The 26935-nt window shown below is 37.2% G+C and overlaps 3 protein-coding genes across 5 annotated transcripts in view; all 3 read right to left on the reverse strand.

Moving 5' to 3' along the window:
• Ip6k (Inositol hexakisphosphate kinase) overlaps positions 1-26935 on the reverse strand; it is a 62819-nt gene that overhangs the window by 31098 nt on the left and 4786 nt on the right. The window lies entirely within an intron of this gene.
• On the reverse strand, positions 10487-14931 carry LOC114361470 (myosin-2 heavy chain-like). The gene is made up of 2 exons (XM_028316514.1): positions 14892-14931; positions 10487-12860 (listed from the first exon to the last, which is right to left on the reverse strand). Exon 2 carries the CDS (start codon positions 12807-12809, stop codon positions 11880-11882), a length of 930 nt encoding a protein of 309 aa, XP_028172315.1. The 5' UTR covers positions 12810-12860; positions 14892-14931; the 3' UTR covers positions 10487-11879.
• On the reverse strand, positions 13911-14840 carry LOC114361484 (myosin-2 heavy chain-like). Its single transcript, XM_028316531.1, has one exon. The coding sequence runs from the start codon at positions 14838-14840 to the stop codon at positions 13911-13913; it is 930 nt and encodes a 309-aa protein (XP_028172332.1).

A 26935-nucleotide genomic window follows, 5' to 3' on the forward strand; every position in this document is an offset into this window, starting at 1 on the left:
AAGATTTGCCGCTGCCGAACGACAACTTGGCATATTTCCAATGAAATGTAATAAATAGCAATCGCGGGCGCCAGCTCCCATCACACTGAACGATCGCGACTGAAATAGTGCACTTTCCGTAAAATTATCTGATCCGACATCGTAAATTAAAAAATATAACGCGAATACAAATTTACGGCCTCATGCCACATGAGTGACGTCCGGTTTAGACGTTCCACACCTGCAACTTTATATGTGGACGATTATTTTTATTTATCGTAAAATTATATCTGATGCCCTAAAAATATTTCGCAAAATTTTCATCGGGAGACCACAGGGGTGACGCACGATGATCGCATAACTGTCAGTGGTCGACTTCTTTATTTGAAAGGTATTTTATTTAATAGTTACTACAGTCAAAATAATAATATATTCACAATTTCTTGAAGTATTTTAAATTTTATCTGTATTACGGATGTACCACTAGAAGAACTGAATAGCTCTATTGGATTAACAATAAAAACTTAGCCAACAGTTTCGTAGCCTTGATACTAATTTTATCGGATTACTAATGTTTGGCCAAAAAACGTTTCCCAAATTATCACATCGCAAACAACGTTTCGCAAATTTTCATTTGGCAAATTCTCATTTGGCAAAGCAACTTATTGCAAACTTTTAATTTGCAAATGTTTTTTTTGGCATATTATTGTTTAGCAAATTATTGTTTGGCAAAGTATGGTTTGCCAAATGTTTCATTAGGCAAAAATATTTCACGATAAACTATTTACAAAATAATTTGAGTGGTGCATAGAATGGTATACAAATTCGCTTGTGGTTATTATTTTGTTTAGTGGGGAGTTAATATAAAATTTGTTCTACATTAATTTCCTTATTTCATTCTTTGTATCGAAATTTCCAAATGATTCTTTAACAATAGAGGTGATTCTAGCGCTCGGCGGCCGCTGCCGCGGCACGCTTCGCTCGCCTTCGCGCATTAAGGGTCACTGTTCTAACCTAACCTAACCTACTATTTTCTGCAATACCTACTTTTTGCAACCATACTATTTTCTGCAATGTTTTACATAAAATTATTGTGAAAACCATGATCATGTGCCTTATGCTTTGATTTGTGGGTAACGGTGGGTAAGTATGTGAAGTGTCAATTTGACCAAACAAATTATTTGGGATATAATATTTGGCAACATAAAACATTTGCTAAATAAACATTTGCCATGTAAAATTTGGCGAAATGATAATTTGACCAAATGAATTAGTTGCGAAAAGTACAGTTGCTAAAAGTTCATTTGGGAAATGAAACTTTGACGATAAGTTGTTTGCGAAGTGAAATTTGGCGAAAAGTAATTTGGCCAAACGGAAGGATACCAATTTTATCATTGTTTTACAAACGCGGTTGCTAACCTAACTAACCTACAACGTTGCAGTTTGCACTTGATAACGGACACCAACAGCTTGGACTGAAAAACTAAAATATTGAGGTTGACTAAGCTTGCTAGACCTTTTTATTACACTTCCGTACTAATATTTAAAAGTAAACGAAGAAAGATGTAACACAATGTAAGAAAAGCAAATAGACGAACTGAAAACCAACCTCATTGTTATGCGTCGAAACTTCAGAACAAGAGATAAACCACAAACTAAGGCTTTTCAGAAAATTCATAGATTAGAATGAAAAAAACATAGCAGTAATTGAGACGGTAGAGAACGTTCAAGAAATACTTGTGTTTACTTACGTCAGCCATTTCCATTAATTAATTGCAATGGTATAATGATTACGTGAAAATACGAAGGTGTCTTGAGATCAGACAGACTTTTGGATGCGGAATATTCAAATTAAAGATAAGCAGCTCTACATCTAAAAACCTTTGTATTTCCAGTTAGTTCAAATATACCTAGCTAAAACCGCACGAAACAATAATCATAATTTCATCATTCTCAACTTGATCTCGAATTCCCGATTACGAAGCGCGCTGAGAATTTTAGTAGCGAACTCAATCTGGGTGAAGACAGAATCAAGACCGAAACATCGAGCGATAATTCGAAAACCATTCGAAATAATAATCTAGCCAATAATGTTGAATCCGTAGATATGTACTTCTGCCCACGCACCAGTAACTTAAGACTATCAAGTAACGGTTCCGTGAACACAATCGGCCGATGCAACATAGTAAGACCCCATTGCAACAGTATTTGCACTGCCATCGGGAACAGACACGTGTCGCCTTCGGTGACACACACTGCAAACCAAACATTGTTTGCGTGTAAACAACACATTGTTTGCGATTTTCGTACGTCCCTATTGTTTCTAATGTGAGCCGGTAGATCAGCAAGGATCTCAATTCCGGTGAAGCGTGATCGATCATGTTAACAATAAAACTAGAGTTATTTAGATAAAAATACAATAACCGATTCACAATGAGGCTAGGTATTTGAATATAATAAGACGAGACGCGACAGCAAAATCACTGACTTGTCGAAATAAATGAAATTCCTTGATATCCGTTTTGAAACGTGTCAGCCATCGCCGTCGCGTGACGGCGGGCGCATAAATATAATTTCATGAATTTTATCGCGTAAACAATGTAGGTACCTACCAATACCAACAGTTTTTTAAATCGATTCTATAGAGTCCTTAATAGAGCTATGTTTTGGAAAACATCATGCTCTACAAAGATCCTGCATAAGTGAGCAAAGAATTTGAATTTGATATTAGGACCTAGAGGTGGGCGCCACGCCGGCGCGCCGCCGCCGCCGCGAATTTTTTCACGCCGCCGCCGCCGACGACCAGCTGTCGGCGCGCCGATACTGATATTGAACCAACTATTTGCAATTAATTCCTCTCCTATACTGTACTTTCTGGATTTGTGTTTCAAACGCAGAAGAACTAACTATAATATTTATTCTTTAATGCCATATAAATTGCTACACAAGGCGCAGTTAATGCCGTTGATATACTAATAAATTGATTGAATAACTTAATACTAACTATATTACCAGTCTCAAGGTCACCCAAAGGGCGATGGAGCGGGCTATGCTCGGAGTTTCCCTGCGTGATCGAATCAGAAATGAGGAGATCCGCAGGAGAACCAAAGTAACCGACATAGCTCGCAGAATTGCTAAAATCAAGTGGCAGTGGGCGGGGCACATAGCTCGTAGAGACGATGGCCGTTGGGGCAGGAAAGTTCTCGAGTGGCGACCACGGGCTGGAAGACGTAGCGTGGGCAGGCCTCCTACTAGGTGGACCGACGATCTGGTAAAGGTCGCGGGAAGAGCCTGGATGCGGGCAGCGCAGGACCGTTCATTGTGGAAAACCTTGGGGGAGGCCTTTGTCCAGCAGTGGACGTCATTTGGCTGAAAAGAAGAAGAAAGAAGAAGATATTAACAGTTAATCCAGTACATCATTCAAGTTTCTGCTTGGTCTAGTAAATAATTGATCGCGAGAGGCGCCGCTCCCTCTTGCTATCGATCGACTATACTTTAAGAGAATCACTCACACAGAGAATGCAAATGGGAACCACAAACTCTGGAAGGCAACAAAGTACATCCCTCAAAGTGTTCTCCGCCTATTAGGTTCGGTAATATATGGGTGCGAACTGACAAGAAAAATCTCAGACCTATGCTACATGACAAGCCGGTTTATTAAACCCAACGACACTTCAATTCAAGAAATAAGATCAAGTATTGAACTTGATCCGAGACTTGCAGCTATGCCTGCCCTTAATTCCTACTGATAATGATGATTCTTTCGACCAATTTTGGTCATAAGAACACTTCGTTCGACTTAGCTGTCTTGGCGGCGCTGGTGCGCCCGAAGATAGCTTACATAGCCGATCTTCGCGGCAAAACTCCTCGCACATTGAGAGTATCTGAGCACGCCGCCAACATAATTATAGTGAATGGCGGCAGATGGACGAGATTTGCATCATCGCTTTTCGCGTCGAGTTCAGGTGTGCGCTGCACTTTGAACTCGCGGACTCGCCTCTTCACAATCTCCCGTCATTCTAGGCGCTATGCTCCCAAACCTTCCCATTGTGATTTTAGAAGGCCTATTTTGCATCTTTTCTGATCTGGACATTTTTTGCTGATCTGGACATCTTTGTACCTCTCACAGGAGTTGACCGCCATGTTTCCGCTTACCCTCCTCAAATTAAAAGTAGAAGATTGATTCCTACTACGCTAAGAGAGGACGAAAGACGCAGGAGGACCAAAGTGACTGACATAGCCCGCAGAATCGCTAAAATCGCTAAAAGTGGGCAGGGCACATAGCTCGTAGAGCTGATGGCCACTGGGGCAGGAAAGTTCTTGAGTGGCAACCACGAGCCGGAAGACGTAGAGTAGGCAGGCCTCCCACTAGCTGGACCGACGATTTGGTGAGGGTTGCGGGAGGTACCTGGATGCGAGCGGCGCAAGACCAGTCTTTGGGGAAGGCCTTTGTCCAGGAGTGGACGTCTTTTGGCTGAAACGAATGAACGAACGCTAAAAGAGTTGGCTAAGCTAAAGAAATAGTCAAAATGGACCCTCGTAAAGCATCTTCATTTGATCTGATCACCATGCAGTCCATGTTCTTGACAATGACACACTAAGTGAGATCCTCGCAAGTCTCTTAACTTTGAAAATGATCCATAAGCCTGGCAAGTCGCCTTACGAAATCTCCGCCTATCGCTCAATTAATCTGACATTTTTATTGTTAAAATTATGGGAAAGGATCATTCTTGCTCGTTTATTCCCTGGCCTAAGTATGACGATAAATTTTGGCAGAAACCATACCAACCATAATACAATATTTGAAAAAGAAAGAACCCTGTACGGCTGCTTTCGCTGTGGCTTCAGCTGGGTTTAGCATAAAGGACTACTCTATGAATTTAAAAAGTACCTTCCAGCACACTTCTACTACCTACTGATGGAGTATTATCTCAGTGACAGACAGTTTTAAATCAAACTCCGTGACAAAATCTTCTCTTTTTAGCTGCAGAGCTGGAGTACCCCAGGTCTCTGTACTTGGTCCGGTACTCTACAACATTTACTAGTAAAACAGCCCAGACACCAGAAAGCTTCGGCTTTCTTCAAATGTAACTGTGATCTTAAAGCGACTACACTGTTGCAAAGTCATTTAAATGCCAATAATGCTTGGCTGACTAAGTGGCGCATGTAAGCAATCCCCGAAGTCTCACCATATTATTATTTTAAGACGTCGTCAATTTATCTTCCGGCCAATTTCAAATCAAATCTCAAATCTCTCTCGCTCGACATATTGCTGCAATCAACCTACTTTAAAAATCTGGACCATAGGATGACATGGAAAGACCATAAATATAAATAAAACAGATCTGAACCTAATATTATGGCATCTAACTTTGGTCGACCGACAGTCAGCTAATCCATAATCAAAAATACATGCTAAGGGCACATTGGTACGCTCGCCTTTAGGAAATACACGAAAACCTGATCTCAGCCAAACCTGGTATCCAAATATCAAAGTATCTATGATCAAGAGAGCTGATTTACTAGGTTAAACCACTGCTCTAGTAGCTCTACCGTGTCAAACCCTAACTAACTGTAAATCACCTGATTAGTATTGACAAAACATACTAAAAAAGCAGATTTTTAAAAATACCTAATTAATAAAGGTCAAACAAGGTCACGCCGCCGACGCCGCCGCCGCCGAAGTCAAAAAGTCGGCGCCCACCTCTATTAGGACCTAGTGAAACTTCACGAAGTCTCTTTGTCATTGCATTTGCTTTACATTGCGTGGATGAGGTCCTGATTGGTAGTCCGAGTTCAGCTGAGAAACCGATAACAATATCGTTCTAATAATAAATGTTGAAACGTGTGAAAAGTACATTGTTTTGTAAACAAAGCGTAAATGTGACGACCGCTATCAATGTTTATACATGGTCTCGTTCAAAATAGAGACGCGATTTCCACAAAAGGTCGTCTCCAACGAACTGAAGTTTACAAACATTACCTGTTTAATAAGACAAGTGAACTTCATCCATTCTATAACTGATTTCATATTCACAGTCTTTTGTGCAACAACATGAAACGATCGATTGGGATTGCATGCGGAAAAGAATAAAACGAACAACAATTACTGAGAATTGATGATAGAAACGTAGATCGTTAGACCATTATGTCATATATCGATTTTATGTTGGTTTGTTACCAAAATAAAACCATTTATCTAAATATAATTTAACGTTAAAAGATGTACTTATGATTCAGCAGCAGAGCGTATAAAATTATTGTTCTGCTAGTCGACATTTAGCACTTCGGCTTTGTCCACAAAGCAGTAAATTGGTCCAATTAAAGCAGAAGAACTAGTTGACACAACAACTAGATGGAAGCCAGCCAACTGGGACAGGTATCAGAAGATCTTATATCTAACTTTCTTTTTTGCATAGCAAAGAACTTTGGGAGGTGAAACCGAACCAAAAATACTAGTAAGATACGATATCTGACAGATGGCTTGCTACAATGAAAGGAGAAAAATGTATGGGACAGGATTTATTTTTCTTCATTTTCCAATATTCTTCGTTTTCGTTTTTCCAAGCAATAGCAATGTCAATGATTCTGGTACTTTTCCAGTAATATCTTGTCAGTGAAAAACGAACCGTGATCTGTATTGAAAATGTATTCACTTCACTGAATACTAAAGAGTTCGGTCGGAACAATTGCATATGAATTGGCATGTTCTTAACATCTCTTGTTGTGTCTGGGTGTGAACAGATCGAAATGCATTATGGACTTTAAATCGATAGTGTTAACAGGAAAATGGTACAGAATGGTACCGTCGACATTGGCGGTATTGGCACCTACACCGTTCAGGTGGAAATTTTCCTTTACTACTGCAAGCTAGGAAATGAATCTTCTGCAATTTACAGCAAACAATAAAATCTGTGATTGGTACAGTAATAATTTCATAAATAGATATAACAGGAGAAAACGGAGAATAAATTAAAGCCCTGTTTTCACATATACCTAAACTTCTTGCTTTCTGTCTAGAGGGCATATAATCGTACATACTAGAGGACGGTCATTCGCAGTGGCAAAATTACACATTAGATAATGGAAAATTACATAAAAATTGAACCGAAACAAACCAGTTTCAACTAAGACATTCATATCTTTTACGATATGTTTATAATAACACAAGGATAATGAGATAAGGATAATTATTTACGACACGAGAGATCAATGGAACTACATACAATACATCGATTATATTCCAACTGTCTTATTTAATTAGTCTCATATCCATAACATAATTGGTCTTGTACTGTGATGATGTTCAGAAATTATACCGTCATAAGTCACTGAGTATTCTGTGGTATTTACGTTTCTTGCTTATGATGAGATTAAAACGAAAAGATTGATCAAAGAATGCACATGAGTCGTAATCCAGCATATTATCAAGTTAAAGCTGTAGCAAACATGAACATTACATTATAGGGGACGTTGCCACTACTATGTATAATAACAATGTTTCTTTAAATTATTTTTAATTTACTGTCATTACAAGTCCAGTGTCAAAGAGATAACACCAATTATGTGTCATCACTCGAGTAATCGTAAGAATAAGTGAACTCAAGGCAAGCATCCACCTGGTTTAGCAGATAAAACAAAAGGCACAAAAGCACGTACTAAATATTACACAATCCTTATACAGGGTGTTAGGTAAATGGGTATATGAGCCGACACTAATCCATGTTAACATGGTCATATAAATGGTATGGTGAAGTCAGAAAATGGATATCTTCATTTTAATTATTTTAATTTTCATACAAATCGGATTTTATAAAAAAAAATTGTATGAAAATTAAAAAAAGTAAAATGATGAAATCAAATTTCTGACTTCACCATACCATTTATATGACCATGTTAACATGGGCTAGTGTCGGCTCATATACCCATTTACCTAACACCCTGTATAACCTGTGAAAAATTTCACTGTACATAAGACTTATTTTTTATTTTATTTTTATTTATTGGTTTACCAACAATTGTACAATAATACATACAATATAACAAAAAAAATCCATTGATACTATGTTCTAAGAGTACAATATATAATAGTAGGTAAACACTGCATGCGTTTATATAAACCAAACCATTCAAAGAAAGTAAGTACTTAGTCTAAAAACTGAATTGCAAAGCAACGAGCAACCACAAGGAGGCTAGTGAGTGCCAAGATAGACAATAGTTAGCTAATTAATTAAGTTAGGTTATTTGGTTAATCTGACGACGGAATTTAGAAATATTTGTGCCAAACAAATTAACATCAGCGCTGAGATTATTATATGACTTACACAGTCTTGAAACAGGGGAGTTGGATCCTGATACAGTTTTACGGTAAGGAGGGCATAGCAGTTTAATATGGTACCTTGGGTATCTGTGAGGGATTTTAAGTTTAAATTTAGAAAGTAGATTGGTGCTATCAACCTTACAGTTTAAAATTCTGAACAAAAAAGTTAAATCATGGGTAGATCTACGTGCTTCTAGGGATTTTATTTTAAAGTGAGCAAGACGCTTGTTATGTGTTTGCATATTTAATTAATATTAATTTTAGGTTAAATTCGTTTTGGGAAGCCTATATTGTAAATTATATTAGATTTAAATTTTTAACTTTACCTTAGTTTATATCATGCAAAAATGTTTCAGTCTTGTCATAGCTCCAAGTTTTCAGCAATGTCGTAAGATGCATTTTGCAAGCATAGTGATTCATAGGGTAGATGTTCATAAGCTTGTTAAATTTATTATACAAGTGTGCAGATCGTACCACAAACTGTCTCTGAGCATAGAGTGTTTTGATTCTAGGAGAAGGAGCTACGTTATGTTTACGTCTTTTTGATAGTTTTGTAGGTTCATAAGGTAACGTTCTATGAACCCTCAAGGTAGAATTAAGCATATAGAGTTGCCGAACCGTCAAGATATCACTTAATTTATAAAGCGTTTCTGTTGGGAATCTATAAGGTTTAAAGTTCATTACTTTTAGGAGTGCCCTTTGCGCTCTTTCCAATTCAAGGAACTTAGTCTTACTAGCACCTCCCCAGACTGGAATGCAGTAAGCCAAAAGCGATTGTGCCAGAGCAATGTATATTTGGTTTAATAGCTTTTTATTAGCAACATGTCGGAGTTTTTTAAAAATCCACATAAGCTTCCTGATCCTACCCATCATTAGATCTATTTGGGCATGCCAAGACAGCCTCTGGTCAACCACAACTCCTAAATATTTTGTATCTGTCACCTTACTAATAGCCTTACACGAGCACGTATTATATTGAGTATGACAAGAATGAATGCGAATATTAAAATGACTGTCGGGTTGAGATGAGTTATAATTAGTGAATGCTATATAGTTTGTTTTATCAGTATTTAGTGTCAGTAGATTGTCTTTTAACCAGGTAGCTATATCCGCAAGTCCCACTTCTGCATTATGACGTACACCCTCCCACGTGTTACCCACAAAGACAATGGCAGTGTCGTCTGCATATGAAAATACACGTCCAAAATTAATAGTCATATTGCAGAGGCTATTGATATAAATCAAAAATAACGTTGGGCCGAGGACACTGCCCTGTGGGACACCATACGTCACGCTGCTTTCGTCACTAATGTACTGGCCTATTTTAACCTGCTGTTTGCGCTCGCTGAGATAATCTACAAACAGTGACAAAGCGACTCCTCTAATGCCAATATTTTCCAGCCTTTGTATAAGAATGGGAACAGAGACAGTATCGAATGCCTTTTTCAAGTCTAAAAATGTTGCAATACATTTCTGTCCCTTATCAACACTTTCTACAACATGAGACGTTAGTGCCGTGACTGCATCTTCAGTCGAAAGATTTCTCCGAAAGCCGTACTGTGATTCTGATAGAAAATCAATTTTGTTTAAATAATTTACTAGTCTTTTATTTACTAATTTCTCTACTAATTTAGATATTGCTGTTAAAACTGAGATTGGCCTATAATTCGAGACGTCACTCTTGTTCCCATTCTTATAGACAGGCGTAATAACTGCTCTCTTTAATGCCGCTGGAAAAGTCCCCCTTTCAAAACATAAATTAACCAAGTGGGAAATTATAGGTACTACTATTTCATTTGCTAATTTCAAAAATCTAGTGGGTATGTTGTCAGAACCCGGGGCACTCTCGGATTTAAGGCTCATTAGGGTTAAGTATATCTCTTCAGGATCCGTTTCCAGAAAAACAAAAGATGCAACTGGTGAGCTGTGCAACTGGTTCAAATTACAGGGTTTTTGCAAAGAGGGATCTGGTGTAATTTTACGAGCTAGAGTTTTGCCAATGTTTGCGAAGAACATATTCACGTGGTTAACTGCTAGTAGTGGAGTTTCTTTCGAATCCAATAAATCTAGATTACTTGTTTTATTTGTGTTACGGCTGGTTATATCATTTATTGTCTTCCAAAGGGTTTTTGAATTTTTACTATTTTTTGCTAAAAGTTCTCGTTCATATTTAGTCTTTACCTTTCTAATTAAATTAACACAAAAATTTCGATACCTTTTGTAGGTGATTTTTAAAATTTCGTTAAACGGGTCAGATCGTGATTTTTGCTGCAAGTCATTTCTATTTCGGATACATTTTAATAGTCCTGGTGTAATCCAAGGTTTAATCAAGCGGTTTTTGGAAACTATAGGCTTTGTAGTAGTGCTATTAATTAAACATTTTTGTAATATAGTTATTAGGGTATCAGTCAGTTCAGCAGGATTATTATATGTAATAAGATCATTTATGTTACTTTCTTTCAGGCAAAGGATTGCCTTTTCGTAGTTAACAATTGTCTGATATTTTGTTTTATGGATTTCAGGTTTCATGGTACTGCTTAATTTTAAAAATATCATACGATGGTCTGTTACAGTGCTATCAAATACCACAATAGATGCCGAAAATATGCTACTATCTATTTTTAACATGAAGTGATCAAGACAAGTGTGTTCCCTTGTGGGCAGTACGTGGCCTGGAAGGAGACCATGCATAGCAAGCATATTGAGATATGACAGCTTATTAGAACGTTCATGTGAGCTCATGGGACGTTTTTCAGTAGCGTTAATATTTATATTGATGTCGCCAGTAACAATTACATTTTTATTGTTTTTCAAACTTTCCAAATGACTGTTCAGCGAGTTTAAGAAACTGTCTGTATTTGTGGTCGAAGGAGAGCGATAAATACAGAGAATTGTGTGATTAGGTAAAGTCACCTGCACGCACGATGCATCCGTCAGTTTAATTTCTTTTATGCTGCTTTTGAGTGAGGTTTTCAGATAAACGACTACTCCGTCACATTGGTTGAGATGGTTAGTAGTAGAAAACGATGTATAATTATTCAATGCCGGAATTGGTTTACTTGTGTCAAGCCAACACTCGCTTAACACAATCAAATCGGTCTCAAATTTTAAATTAGATAAAGACACACATAAGTTGTCAAAATTTTTATATATACTACGGATGTTTTGTGCAATTATAGTGAAGTCCGTTGATATAACGTTCTGTGGTGTATTTGCAAAATTTTGAATGCTGTCGGCTCTTGATTGTGCTATCTCAATTTTATCTATTACTTGTAAATTATTCAGAGAATTATTCATAATTATTTTTGTTAAAAGAACCGAGAACTATTTCTACATTTCTAATATTATTTATGTAAATATTATGTCGAATTGAGGCTCCTGAACTCAATATAAGCTGTGTAAAAATCTGATTTGTATGTGTATTTGTGTTTTGTGTGTGTGTGTGTGTAATTTTTGGAGAAATTATATAAAGTAATACTAACAAGATTAATTTTGTAAACAAAAAATTAACAGTAATATTACAAACTAATAAAGAAAATAAAATTCTTCTTTCTACCGAACAGCGCCCAAGCATGCCTAGTCAGGTTTTCTGCATCAAGCTGTTTATTTGGGCTTCATTGGTTACTGTAATGACAGGAGACGTGTCATGCTCTCGCAGGTACACTCGGCCAAACGCAGTCCAACAATATTTGTAATTGTTTGTCCTTGCCAGGTCACGCGCCAGGAAAAACAATCGGGCGCCTTTGATGGTTAGTTGCTCCGAGACAAAAACAGGAGTATCTCCATTGCTTTTACACCCAAGATGTTTGGCACAGAGCTTTTGTTTCGTTCTCCTGTTGAAGGCCTTACACATTGTCAGTAACTCTGTTTTCAGTATCGCAGATGAGGTTTCAACTATAATGGGCGAGTCGCTCTTTGCGCCCTTTTTTCCTTTGATTCTATAAACATCCGTAATATCTCTCTCATCAAGCTTGCATCCAACTGTTTTCGATAAGGTCTTTACCATGTCAATCAAGGTTTCTCTCGTTTCATCGTTCTGTCTAGGTGCATTTTTAATTTCAAAGTTTTTTTTCCGTCCCTCTCTCTGAATGTCTTCCAGTTTTTGCTCTAAAATAGTTATTTGTTCCTTATCTTTCTTGTTTTGGCTTTCCAGGTTTTCTATTTTTCTTTTCAGTTCATCATTCTGCGAAGCAAGGAATGATATCGTGGTTTCTATGTTTGTGTTTGTATTTTTTATGTCCAATATATGTTGCTCAAGTGTGTCTAAGCGTAAAATTTGTTGTGATTGAAGAGACTGCAAAACATCGCTAAGTTCTTCTCGTATGATTGTTCGAATATCAGTTTTTTTACTTTCTGTGGCTGTGTCCGCCAAGCGCGGGCGCTTGCAGTCTCTCTGTGTAACATTTTCCTCAAATGAAAAATCGCAGTCCCTTAGGTCGACATTTGCCAAGTCAGTCTCTGACATGCTGTGTGACTTGTTAAGCAGCGGGGAACGCATCAAATTAGGCATTACGTAGCACGTTATTGTATCACAAGAGCGAATGCAGCGAATAGTATGCAGGCGGGGCCTCGNTTTAAAAATATCATACGATGGTCTGTTACAGTGCTATCAAATACCACAATAGATGCCGAAAATATGCTACTATCTATTTTTAACATGAAGTGATCAAGACAAGTGTGTTCCCTTGTGGGCAGTACGTGGCCTGGAAGGAGACCATGCATAGCAAGCATATTGAGATATGACAGCTTATTAGAACGTTCATGTGAGCTCATGGGACGTTTTTCAGTAGCGTTAATATTTATATTGATGTCGCCAGTAACAATTACATTTTTATTGTTTTTCAAACTTTCCAAATGACTGTTCAGCGAGTTTAAGAAACTGTCTGTATTTGTGGTCGAAGGAGAGCGATAAATACAGAGAATTGTGTGATTAGGTAAAGTCACCTGCACGCACGATGCATCCGTCAGTTTAATTTCTTTTATGCTGCTTTTGAGTGAGGTTTTCAGATAAACGACTACTCCGTCACATTGGTTGAGATGGTTAGTAGTAGAAAACGATGTATAATTATTCAATGCCGGAATTGGTTTACTTGTGTCAAGCCAACACTCGCTTAACACAATCAAATCGGTCTCAAATTTTAAATTAGATAAAGACACACATAAGTTGTCAAAATTTTTATATATACTACGGATGTTTTGTGCAATTATAGTGAAGTCCGTTGATATAACGTTCTGTGGTGTATTTGCAAAATTTTGAATGCTGTCGGCTCTTGATTGTGCTATCTCAATTTTATCTATTACTTGTAAATTATTCAGAGAATTATTCATAATTATTTTTGTTAAAAGAACCGAGAACTATTTCTACATTTCTAATATTATTTATGTAAATATTATGTCGAATTGAGGCTCCTGAACTCAATATAAGCTGTGTAAAAATCTGATTTGTATGTGTATTTGTGTTTTGTGTGTGTGTGTGTGTAATTTTTGGAGAAATTATATAAAGTAATACTAACAAGATTAATTTTGTAAACAAAAAATTAACAGTAATATTACAAACTAATAAAGAAAATAAAATTCTTCTTTCTACCGAACAGCGCCCAAGCATGCCTAGTCAGGTTTTCTGCATCAAGCTGTTTATTTGGGCTTCATTGGTTACTGTAATGACAGGAGACGTGTCATGCTCTCGCAGGTACACTCGGCCAAACGCAGTCCAACAATATTTGTAATTGTTTGTCCTTGCCAGGTCACGCGCCAGGAAAAACAATCGGGCGCCTTTGATGGTTAGTTGCTCCGAGACAAAAACAGGAGTATCTCCATTGCTTTTACACCCAAGATGTTTGGCACAGAGCTTTTGTTTCGTTCTCCTGTTGAAGGCCTTACACATTGTCAGTAACTCTGTTTTCAGTATCGCAGATGAGGTTTCAACTATAATGGGCGAGTCGCTCTTTGCGCCCTTTTTTCCTTTGATTCTATAAACATCCGTAATATCTCTCTCATCAAGCTTGCATCCAACTGTTTTCGATAAGGTCTTTACCATGTCAATCAAGGTTTCTCTCGTTTCATCGTTCTGTCTAGGTGCATTTTTAATTTCAAAGTTTTTTTTCCGTCCCTCTCTCTGAATGTCTTCCAGTTTTTGCTCTAAAATAGTTATTTGTTCCTTATCTTTCTTGTTTTGGCTTTCCAGGTTTTCTATTTTTCTTTTCAGTTCATCATTCTGCGAAGCAAGGAATGATATCGTGGTTTCTATGTTTGTGTTTGTATTTTTTATGTCCAATATATGTTGCTCAAGTGTGTCTAAGCGTAAAATTTGTTGTGATTGAAGAGACTGCAAAACATCGCTAAGTTCTTCTCGTATGATTGTTCGAATATCAGTTTTTTTACTTTCTGTGGCTGTGTCCGCCAAGCGCGGGCGCTTGCAGTCTCTCTGTGTAACATTTTCCTCAAATGAAAAATCGCAGTCCCTTAGGTCGACATTTGCCAAGTCAGTCTCTGACATGCTGTGTGACTTGTTAAGCAGCGGGGAACGCATCAAATTAGGCATTACGTAGCACGTTATTGTATCACAAGAGCGAATGCAGCGAATAGTATGCAGGCGGGGCCTCGTAGCACATAGACCGCTTCGTATACTCGTAGTTCCGTAGCAGAGTTCGTAGTCGACACTGGTAGTAGCCGTAGCACGGAGGGCAGCCAAGTAGGATGGTGAATTTCGAGGCGGCGCGTTATCGCTTTGGTAGCCGAATGGTCCGGGCACTCGCACAACACGCACGAAGACACAAGTTCAAATCCACACAGTCCAAATTATTTTTCGTTTAAAATTTTAAAACATTTACGAGACACAAGCCCACGCGCACACGTCCGCTCACCGCAGCGTCCGAGGGGGAAGAGGACATTAACTATGTCTAGAATAGAACCATTTATATGATAGTTATTGGCAACCGGGTTCAATTTACGCGTAAAAGTAATCTGGCAACATTTCTTGACGTTAAGATTCATATTGTTTAATGAGCACCATTCTACAAGTCTGTCAATATCACTTTGAAGAAGCAGTGCGTCAGTTTGATCGTGAACCACTCGAGCAATTTTGAGATCGTCAGCAAACATGTATGGAATGGAGTGGATAAAACAATGTGGAAGATCATTGATGAATATGTTGAAAAGAATTGGCCCTAGGTGTGAACCTTGTGGTACACCTGAAGATATTTTATAGGAATTAGACCTGTATCCATCGGCAACCACGTAAAATGATCTGTTACTCAAATATGATTTTAGCCAATTGAGAAGTGCACCAGCAAATCCATACACCTCAAGTTTTTGAATAAGCAAATCGTGAGAGACCCTGTCGAAAGCTTTGCTAAAGTCGGTGTAAATAGTGTCCACTTGTTTACCGGAGTCTACAGCATCTATCGTGTCTTCGATAAAAGTTACTAAATTGGTGCATGTTGACCTAGAAGGAGTGAAACCATGTTGGCAAGGTGACAAATATTTACTGAAATAATTTTGGATCAATGGACATACCAATGCCTCAAATGCCTTGGCCATAGCAGGCAAGATTGAGATCGGCCTGTAATTTTCAACGTGCTCCTTTGAGTCACCTTTGTAGATGGGAATTACTTTTGCTAGTTTCCATTGGTCAGGGAAGATTCCAGATTCAAGAGATCTGTTGAAAATCATGGTGAGTGGGATAGCCAGTTCACTAGCACAGTTGACTATAAAAACTATTGGGATGTCGTCAGAGCCAGGTCCTTTTGTGATATTTAAGCCTTTGATAAAGTCGGTTACAGTCTCCAGATCCAAAGTCAAGCATGAAAAAATATCAGAGCTTGATTTTAGGCTTCTTAAGTAAGAGGACTTAATGACGGCGTCATATGTGCTGGTTGTCAAAGAATAAACAGACGAAAAATATGACGCGAACATGTTGCATACATCGAAACCATCACTGACAACACTGCTACCATGAGTTAATGAAGCTGGATAATTGCTAGTTACTTTCCGTTTAGCTTTAATATAGGACCAGAGGAATTTTGGGTTGGAAGAGATTTTTTGCTCCATATGATCTAAATATGAGTTAAAACATAGTTTAGATAATTTTTCACAGCGCTTGCTAATTAACCGAAAAGATATTTTATCCATTGGATTTTTATAGGTATTGTAACGTTTTCTGTATTTATCCCTTTCTCGTAACAAATTTTGCAAGTTTTTAGTAATCCATGGTGGCCTAGATGCACGTTTAATCGTAGAAGAAGGAGGAACGAATTGTACGATCATATCATTAACAATCTGGTAAAAAGCAGTAAGCATTACATTTGGATCAATCATACCTGAAAAAGTCTGATACCAGTCCACCTTAGCCAATTTGCCCCTTATAGCCTCATAGTCAGCTTTGTGGAAGTTTAATTTTGTAACAATATTAGGCGTTAGGGTGCAAGTTGTATTAACTTGGATAAGAATTTCAAGAGGAGGATGGTAAGGGTCGACATTACATAGGCCGTTGGCCGCTTCTGATACGCTACAGTCAGGCAAATCAACCAAAACCAAATCAAGTATCTTATTATTAACATTAGAGACCTCGTTGCATTGCCTTAGATTATTTAGATGTACAAAATCAATTAAATCACAACATTGCTTTGGGTACAGTTGTGTACTCGTAGCACATTCTACCTGCCTCCAGTCGATAATGCTCATATTAAAATCACCAATTAGTATTGTGTAGTAGTCATTGTTATTCTTGTCGGTAATTGCATTGTAGTTATCTAAAAAATGTTCGACGAGCGATCGTGAGACCGGTGGTGGCAAGTAGACTGCGCAAATCGCTATTTTCAAACCAGGTTCAGGTTCTACAGTAACCCATAAGTCTTCGCAATTACTCTCCCAATCTGGCACTCGAGTTGCAGTGAACCTTTTGCTGACAGCGACCAGCACTCCACCGCCATCTTTTTTATTGTTAAAATTAGAAACTACTCTGTCTCTTCTAAATACATGGTAACTGCCATCAAAAAGCTCACTACTGAGGATGTTACAATTCAACCATGTTTCAGTTAAAACTACTATGTCGTAGTTAGAACAAATTGAATTTCTATAAAAATCTAATGTTTTTGAACGTAAGCCTCGGGTGTTTTGATAGAATAGCGTGAGATTGAATTTTAAACAAAACAGAAACTATAAATTAAGTACTTTTTTATTTATTACAACGATAAAAGAATCAACCTATTTTATTTAAAGAATCCATGTCTCTAACGAATATATACTCGGAATCATCAGACTTTCTAGCATAAATACGACCGCCTCGAACCCAGACATACTTATAGCCTTTTTCTTTCGCTTTCAATCGCGTTGCAGCATGCAAAGCTCTGTTAGCGGGACTGAGATGTTCAGTAATAAAGACAGGTGTCTTTTCACCTCCAAATCCTAGATGGGATGTGTTCAATTTATCGATCATTGGTTTAGATCTGTTAAAGTTTATGCTTGCAGCTAAGAAGGTGTCTCGGAGACGTGGTGTATTAAACTGGACAACAATCGCCTTGGGCCGATTGCTACCATTGTTGATTTTCATCACACGGGAGCAGCTTGAGATATTTTCCTCCTTGACATCACAATTGATGACTTTACCAAGTTGTTGGATGAGTGTGATAAGATTTTCATTATTTTTCTGGGGAACGCATTGAATTTCAATATTGCTTGATCGTGCATGTTGTTCCATATTGTTCATACGTACTGACAAGTCTTTCACAGTAAGGGATAATTTGGTGTTTATTTCTTGAAGCTCCTTCATCTTTTCTCTAGTCTCTCTGTTCTCCTTTAAGACATCTTCAAATTGATTGTTCATGTAGTCCATAGAATTTCTAACATCCTTTAATTCATCTCGGATTGATGTTAATTGTGTATTAAACATTGCGCTGAAAGACGCAGTGAAGTTTTCAAATTGTTGCTGCAACACTTCCTGTACTATAGTACGCACGCCATCCTCGGTGACTGGCCCGGCAGATGTACCAGGAGGGGACTGAAGGGCTGGCCNTGATAAGATTTTCATTATTTTTCTGGGGAACGCATTGAATTTCAATATTTATAATATTAGTATAGATATAGATTTGTTATTGCACAAATTACTATATTACCGTTAGCCCCTCGTACTAAACTGAATATGCTTGTCACGAGTTTCAATAATATTTTCCGTTTTTGCAACATTTTTCTTTACTGCTCCGCCCCTATTAGTCCAGTCAATGAATGCCTTAACGACGGTGTAGAGAGAAATCCGTGGAACACAATTTCTGACCTCGGGACTTTATATAGACTAGTTAGGAGGTGAACATAGCAAAAGTCCCCGCCCTTAGCCCTTGAGCCGGCAGGAAGAGGGGGGTTTAAAGGTACCACTTTTCGGTTTTTTGCTTAATCCTCGGAAACTATGCGTCCTAGTGACATGACTACTATGAACCAAAAAAAGCTTATTCAATTTGCTACAGGTGAGATACTCAATTTTTTCTATATCTTGTATAGTTTTCGCGGCATCTGCTCTAGAAGGTCTGTAATATTGGAAATTTTATTTTTGTCTTACATGTTTCCATCAGGTGAAAATCGACTTAATTAACATTGAGCAAACATTCTAGATATGCGGGAGCATGTTAAGCCTAGTTCCAGGGAGGGGACTGCACCGTGCGTATATTTAGACGAACCATTTGCAGCCACTTTTGACTCCTCATCACTCAAAAACTACTGTGCGTTAACACTTCAAATTTGGCTCATGTATTGAGACTTACGAGATAAACATCAACATCAAATTTCATAAATATACCTCAAACGGTTATTTAGGTATTGACATTCAAAAATCGACATTTAGAACACTAAAATCTATCTATTACCTGTGAAATGTTAAAATTTACTGGTTTTTTGTTTCTTCCTTTGTATTTACACATCTACCTATCTGTATGCCAAATTTGAACCTTCAAAGTTATCTGGAAGTGGTTAGAATTTGGTCTATAGGTCAGACATGTAGATTTTTGGACGTCAATACCTAAAGAACCGTTTGATGTATATTTGTGAAATTTGAAGCTGATGTTTATCTCGTAAGTTTCAACACATGAGCCAAATTTGAAGTGTTAACGCACAGTAGTTTTTGAGTGATGAGGAGTCAAAAGTGGCTGCAAGTGGTTCGTCTAAATATACGCACGGTGCAGTCCCCTCCCTGGAACTAGGCTTAACATGCTCCCGCATGTCTAGAATGTTTGCTCAATGTTGATTAAGTCGATTTTCTCCTGATGGGAACATGTAAGACAAAAATAAAATTTCCAATATTACAGACCTTCTAGAGCAGATGCCGCGAAAACTATACAAGATATAGAAAAACTTGAGTATCTCACCTGTAGCAAATTGAATAAGCTTTTTTCGGTTCATAGTAGTCATGTCACTAGGATGCATAGTTTCCGAGGATTAAGCGAAAAACCGAAAAGTGGTACCTTTAAACCCCCCTCTCCCCGCCGGCTCAAGGGCTAAGGGCGGGGACTTTTCAACCGACTTCAAAAAAGGAGGAGGTTCTCAATTCGACCCGTATGTTTTTTTTTTTTTTTTTTTTTTTTTTTTTCTATGTTTGTTACGCGATAACACCGTCAATTATGAACCGATTTGAACAAATCTTTTTTCGGCGTATAGGTAATACCTCAAGGGTGGTCCCATTTAAATTTAATAATAAAAAAAACAACCCCCAAGGGTGGAAAATTGGGGATGAACTTTTTTATACGCAATATCTCCGCCGATTATAAACCAATTTGAACGATTATTTTTTTGTTGAATAGGTATTATCANAGTGACTGGCCCGGCAGATGTACCAGGAGGGGACTGAAGGGCTGGCCTTTTCTTCGTGCGGGCCGTAACATTTGGGTTAAAACGGACTGGAGTATCGTCCTTATTCTTTGTTTTTGGGGCCTTTGCCACGCACATAGGACAGGTCCACGATGTCGGGTCGCATTTCGAATCAGTAGCCAAGCAAGCGCGATGAAAGGCTTTTTTGCATATGTTGCATAGCAAAAAGTTGTCGTTCTCATCTGATTCTTCAGTGCAGCAGCCCCAATCAGGATTTGGTGCACTCATCATCTTGTTTCCTTTTTTTCCTTTTCTTCTTTAAAAGTAATAAGCAAAAAAAAAAAAAAAAAGAAGAAAAAGAAGTAAAAAAAAACGAAAAGAAAAAAAATATAAACAACAAAAAGTGAGCGTCGATTTGATCCCTGGCTGGCCGCGATTAACTCGACTCTCAACACCACCACACCAGTTGTACAGTACGTCACACGGCGAATTAAACAGTCAGATCATCCCAGTAAGCGACCGGTCGGTAAAACAGCTCGAACAGTGACAGGATCGATACGTCTCACACTGTTGGTTTGTAATTTTGAATGTTGAAATACCGTCACAATACAGCACTTGTTATCAATTATCTCTGTCACAAAATGATTAAAACTGATGGTTTAGCACTAATATCACCGCAACAAACTATTGTTTATGCAATTTTTAGTTTTTTGTGTCGATAAAATGCTTGATACAGGTTGGTTTACTATTTTTAAGAGCTCAAGATCGAGGAGCGTGTATACTGAGATGTTAACCGCACGGGCGGTGTTCGCGAAAAAGACTTCGTATCAAAGAAGGCTAGATTAATCAAATCAGAGACCTGCCCAGCAAATCAATCCTGTGTTAATCTTTGTCTCTCTCTCTCTGTCAGATGAGATGGCCTAATTCTGAGTGAGATAGACGGATGAAGCTGAAAATACGGAAAACTTGCGGCAGAACCGATGGAAAAAAGGAAAAACAGTTTAATCTACAATTGCTAGAAGTACGATTGTTGCTATGCAAAATACAAAGCGCAACGTGCGAAGGCAAAATATAATAAGGCCACCGGATGGCTTCAATAAGCGCATTTTAGTAAAGGCAGACGTCACTAGCTGAAAACGAAAGTTATACTTTTACTCATTGCTATCATTGACACACTTGTACACTTTTTGCTCTAACTGGAAATTGACCTTTCGAGTAGGAAAAGCCTTTGTTAAGGAAACGTCGTTACCCAATGGATGGGAGGAGTGAAAAACTTTTTCGCTGCTGACCTATTTTTACAAATATAAAACAGTTGCTTGCTTAACTGCGAAGCCTAAACTAAAAAGACCAGTAGCTCATTATAGTAATTAATCATACGAAACAGTATATAAAATTATGCCTTTTATTGAGTTTCACGTATTCATCATAATTTTAACGACAAGTATGGCCTGTTTCATGGGTACGCGTGTCTAATGATCACGGACCACGTAACTGCGAATTAGTCGTTCACTGCAATTATGGAAAATTACAGCTACGCCGCTCGAGAACAACTTCAGAAATACGCAAGTGAACGGCAATATAATCGTCCATTGATTTGTAAATATTTGAAGTGAATACAGTATGCTACGGACGTGTTGCCAGGCTGTAACTGCATACGCCTACAGGGATTTCTGAAACTAATCTACGAGTATGACCAACAGAAACCGTGAAAAACATTTTCTTTGGGTTTATTTCCATAAAATGTAGAACTCTATTACGTAACATTCACTTTAGAAACAAACAAAACCTTACCTTTTCTAGAACTAGTACCTGCATTATGTAAAACATTTACATTCTTGTAAAATACCTAAGCATTCGTACCTATGTAAGTATTCTTGTAAACAAAACCTAGTTTTATGTGATGACTCTATCTCTATGCTACGTCATTTGTATGCAGCTCATTTCCAGACATATTGGTTATGGTAATAAATACAATGGTTGTTTTTTCTAATACGCTAAATCGCAATTGAATACCAGTAACTACTTTTGGCTCCATATTTGAGTGTTTTTATCGTAGAGTCGACACTTCTATTTTTAAACTAAACTCGTCTAGAGTCAGTTTTGTTTTATTTCATTGTACGAGTACAGTTTACTCTATTTAAATTACTCAAATATGTAAATTGTGATAACGGACAAAGTAAGCCTCTTTTGCCTTTGACTCTGCAAATCGGAACAGAAGGAAGTTACAAGCTTTATGACACAACGGTTCAACCGAATCAGTGGCGTTTGTCTTGGAAATATCACGCATATTGACGCTGGCAACAAGGCTCCTCGAACAAAGGCTGTCGTCACGGCATTGATCCGATGACTACCAGCCAGAGTGTCGCCTGTCACCCGCTATCGAAGTAATCGCGCCCGGTCAAGTGAATAATCACGAATATACAAGTTTTTATCAACACAGCTGAGTTCGGCCGCAATTAAAAACGCTTAAATGCTTTTTATCTGATTATAGGCTATCTAGATTCTAGAATTTGAAGCGATAACCTTCAGATAATAATGGGTTACGATAATAACAGTGCTTTTAACAACACGCTGACACTTTTAGAGATATTTTTCTTCATAATATTGTGATGTTACTTTGTAACGTCAGGCCAGTCCAAACCTTTAGTATTAGAGGATCTTTTAAGTGTAAAATTAACTGAATTATCTTACTCTACTTAAAGTCTGACATCATTTCAAATTAGGAGATTTCAATTAAATTGTGAAGTTCTGTGGTTTTTGTACAATAACATACCCTGCGGCAAATGATGCCACTTCTTATGTAAAACGATCAGAATAGGTAGATACATTGCGTCATTAGCACAAGAGAGGTTAACTATTGCTATTTTAATTATGTCTCTACCTAACACTTGTATACTTTTGTAAGTAAACATGACAAATAAATACAACACGCTCTATCAGCCACGTGGCCACGTTTTAGTGAAAAGCATTTACGCTACTCTGAATACATCTAAAATGTAATAAGTTATGTTCTACACAAATACAAAAATTTCTTGATGTGATCGGATAATTTTTAAGCTCATTAACGTTAGCTTATTTAGGTCTAATGAACCTGAACGAACCAGCTTTTATAAATGCATTAGCAGACCGATCGATATTTTCCTTAGTACCTAATACCTATGACCTATGTTTAAGTCGTTCAATGCACTTTAGCGGCACGATAACATGTTTTCTTGATTCTTCGTGAGTGTAATAAGTTATTTCATCATTATAGTTCCCACGGCCTCCCACATGCACAGGGCAGATTGCTGAAGCTGCTATAGTTAGCATAAACGCCTAAACGACAAGCGTCATTATATCGTGTTACATAGACATTCCGAATCGCATTTTTAATGCTTTCGTTTTTGTAATTTGAAACCATGCTGCTGCGTGACATCCTGTTTCTTAAAATGCTATTGATGCAAACCACTAGTACGTAAGTGTCATTACAATGTTCTGATTAGACATAAGTGGGCGCCCTTTCAGAAAATTACTTTCGTCTTATTTAGGTTTAGATTTTTATAATTTACTTAACTAATTGGCAAAAGTACCCCTGTAGCATAGTATAATAATGAGTATTGGCTCTAGTTTGAGATAGAAATTGATGCTGTAAAGTTCAGTTTATGTATGCAGGTCCTACTGATAAACCAGAACTTAGTTATAAACTTTATACATAACTAAGTAGCGCAAAAATTAATAATGCGTATTAACCAAGAAAGTGGTTACTGCGTAAATATAAACGCCTAGAGAGTTAATGAATCATCCCTTAGTGCATTTTATTACCACACTATACACAATGCAATGATTATGCGCATTCATGTTGCTCACATTTACTCTGTAAATAATATACAATGCGATTGTAAATAGTTCAATTGTAAACGGCGATTGGAATAAACAGAATTAACTGGTACGAACTAGAAAATTAAATGTCGATTACTGTTCTAAATAACATGAATCAGTGTTTACTGGAGTAGACAGTATTTAATGTTGTCTAGAGTTGTACTTTTTTTTTCTACAAAAGGATAACTGCATTACCAGTACACTTGACTCTATATTTAAATCAAACCTAATTATACGACTATTAGTCGATATTATTATAACCAATATTATTTAATGCTGTTGTTTCTATAAATCAAATAAAACAGATAAATATCGTAAGTGAAAAAAAAAGTGGTACCCACAGACACTCTAATATTGGTTTCTAATACTTCGCATTTTCTAATTTATTGAAGTCCGATTAATTTATTGTCAGTTTTTAACTTGACACTCAATAATCTATACTTATATTAAACATGCTTTCACTGTAGGTATACAGGATGTTAGGTAAATGGGTATATGAGCCGACACTAGCCCATGTTAACATGGTCATATAAATGGTATGGTGAACTCAGAAAATTTATATCTTCATTTTTATTATTTAAATTTTCATACAAATCTGAATTAATAAAATTTATTTTGTATGAAAATTAAAAAAAATAAAATCATGATATCAAATTTCTGACTTCACCATACCATTTATATGACCATGTTAACATGGGCTAGTGTCGGCTCATATACCCATTTACCTAACACCCTGTATACGTTTACTAAATTTTTTAAATTTTCATTATGTAGAGATAAAGGAGAATGGTCATGGTCATGATCAATGGTCTTTTTGAGCTAAAATCCTTAACAGAAAAAGATGAAATATAGGGACCGAGAATTTGTAACCAATAAAAAAGAATGACATTGAATTAGCACGAAAGGGTGAGAAAGGGAGTACCATACAGTGAGTAGAATTTTCAGTATAAGCTGGTATGGAAATGTTTGTGTTAAAATCAATCATAATTGTTTGTTAAATTGAGTCATGCATGCATGCATAGTGCATACTATTGAATACATAATCTTATGTCTATTTACTTACAAGTCACTAACAAAAGTAAAATGTCGCATTCATGTGTTAAATGAAGCCTTTCTGTTGATGTGTGGGCATTCAGTGCAGAATAAATGAAGTGCACATGCAATGATGCAATGCAGTCAATAATTGAGGTGTACATAGAGATAAATGTCACTGTAACGTTCAGTTCACGATTTATGCATACAAGCAATACAACTCAATTTGCACGCTGCACAGAATGTCCCTATAATGATTTATAACTCACACAAGTAGGTATTTGAAAGTTAAAGTTGACTTGCGGAGCGTCACAATGACACAAACATTTGCCATGCGTTCAGTGGTATTTTAGTCTTATCTAGACCAATAAGAATAATCCACCAATAAGCTCTTCAAACAAAAACTAGCCAAGAATAACAAGATGACGCTGGTTACAAAGTTGTAAGTCCACAATTTGCAGTTTATGGTTTAGAGTAGCGTAAAAACACTACAGGCCATATTCTTAACGCTTAAAACTCACTCGACAGGTTTGGAACTATTCTTGAGTATCAATCAATTCATACTTAATCGTCATTTCTAGTACGAGTAGTAATTACTAATACTAGTAATATTGTTAAATCGAATTAATTAGCAATTAAAAAATCTTATTAGAAGACTTACGACGTCGAAAGCAGCATGTGGTAATTGAACAAACACTTTTTATGAACCTGACCAATGACCATGCAAGACGTTTTTATCATTTAAGATTTAAGACAATAAAACTAAGAGCGTCATCTTGTTCTTGGAAGATTTCTAATGAATGAAGACAAATGGTTGTGATGAAGCGGCATCACAAAGAGTCCTATTTCTTTACTTACAATGAGATCACAAAGCTAATGCCTAGAAAAACATTGTACATCTTGAAATGATCATTAAAAAGCTTAAAGTTCCCCAGTTTTTGCTAAGCCACGTCATGCCTTTTCTCTGAGTTATCTGGGGACACGGCAGTGCCCCCACCAAGTCGAGCAAAAAAGCGGCACGGCCGTACCATCCTTTTCTCGAAGCCATTCAGGCCATTTTCGACCGCCTGTAACTTCGTTGTGGATAAAACTAGAAGGCTGAATTTTCATTAGCTATGCAGGCATTGTAAAGACACGGTATATTTAAAATTTCATTCAATTTGAACCAGTAGTTTAAGAATTATAACGGGTCAAAGTTACTTAATTTCGTCACTCACTGACTCACTGACTCACCGATCATCTAAACTCTAAGGCACTTCTAGCAGACCTAGAAGCTTCAAATTTGGAATATAAGTAGTGTTTGGTGTATGAATCAAGGAAAAACTAAAATATTTGGGGGCACGGTAGTGCAACCGCCAAGTCGAGTAAAATTTTTCAATTTCGGTCCAGTTTTCTAGATACATAACTGCTGTCTACAAAATACAAAAAGAAATGAGATCCCATCAAAAACAATACTTGTTCAAAAAAACCAAGTCTCGCAACTCAGTTGTTCTACGGTAAAAAGTTGTGAGATCCATGTAATACCAAGTCCAGGCCAGGAAATCTTTAACGTTTTACATAAATATATTGACTTGGCCATCGCATGAAAACACGTGTAAATTAAATTATTTAGTGCGATGGCCAAGTCAATAATTTATGTAAAACGTTAAAGATTTCCTGGCCTGGACTTGGTATTACATGGATCTGGATCAATATTTCGGATCGTTAAAGAATGACTACTTTGCTTCTCGTTTTTGTTTGAGATTGCGGAAAGTCTTGCTTACGCATTAGTTGTTACATAGACAATTTTAGAAAAAATTAAAACCTCTGGATGCGGCCATCGCAAGACCGGTCGTTGTGGAAATCCTTGGGAGGCCTTTGACCAGCAGTAGACGTAATTTTTTGACTGAAACGAACGAACGATTGCATTTGAAATTGTATTATCGGATTGAGATGAGATTTATATCATCACATGAA

This window comes from Ostrinia furnacalis, unplaced genomic scaffold, assembly GCF_004193835.3.
Source record: "Ostrinia furnacalis isolate ACB-3 unplaced genomic scaffold, ASM419383v2 OfSCF5758, whole genome shotgun sequence".
In the NCBI taxonomy this organism is placed as follows: Eukaryota; Metazoa; Arthropoda; class Insecta; order Lepidoptera; family Crambidae; genus Ostrinia; species Ostrinia furnacalis.

Coding starts and splice junctions, on each gene's coding strand:
- LOC114361470 (XM_028316514.1), bottom strand. CDS start 12,809: ATGCCTAATTTGATGCGTTCCCCGCTGCTTAACAAGTCACACAGCATG.
- LOC114361484 (XM_028316531.1), bottom strand. CDS start 14,840: ATGCCTAATTTGATGCGTTCCCCGCTGCTTAACAAGTCACACAGCATG.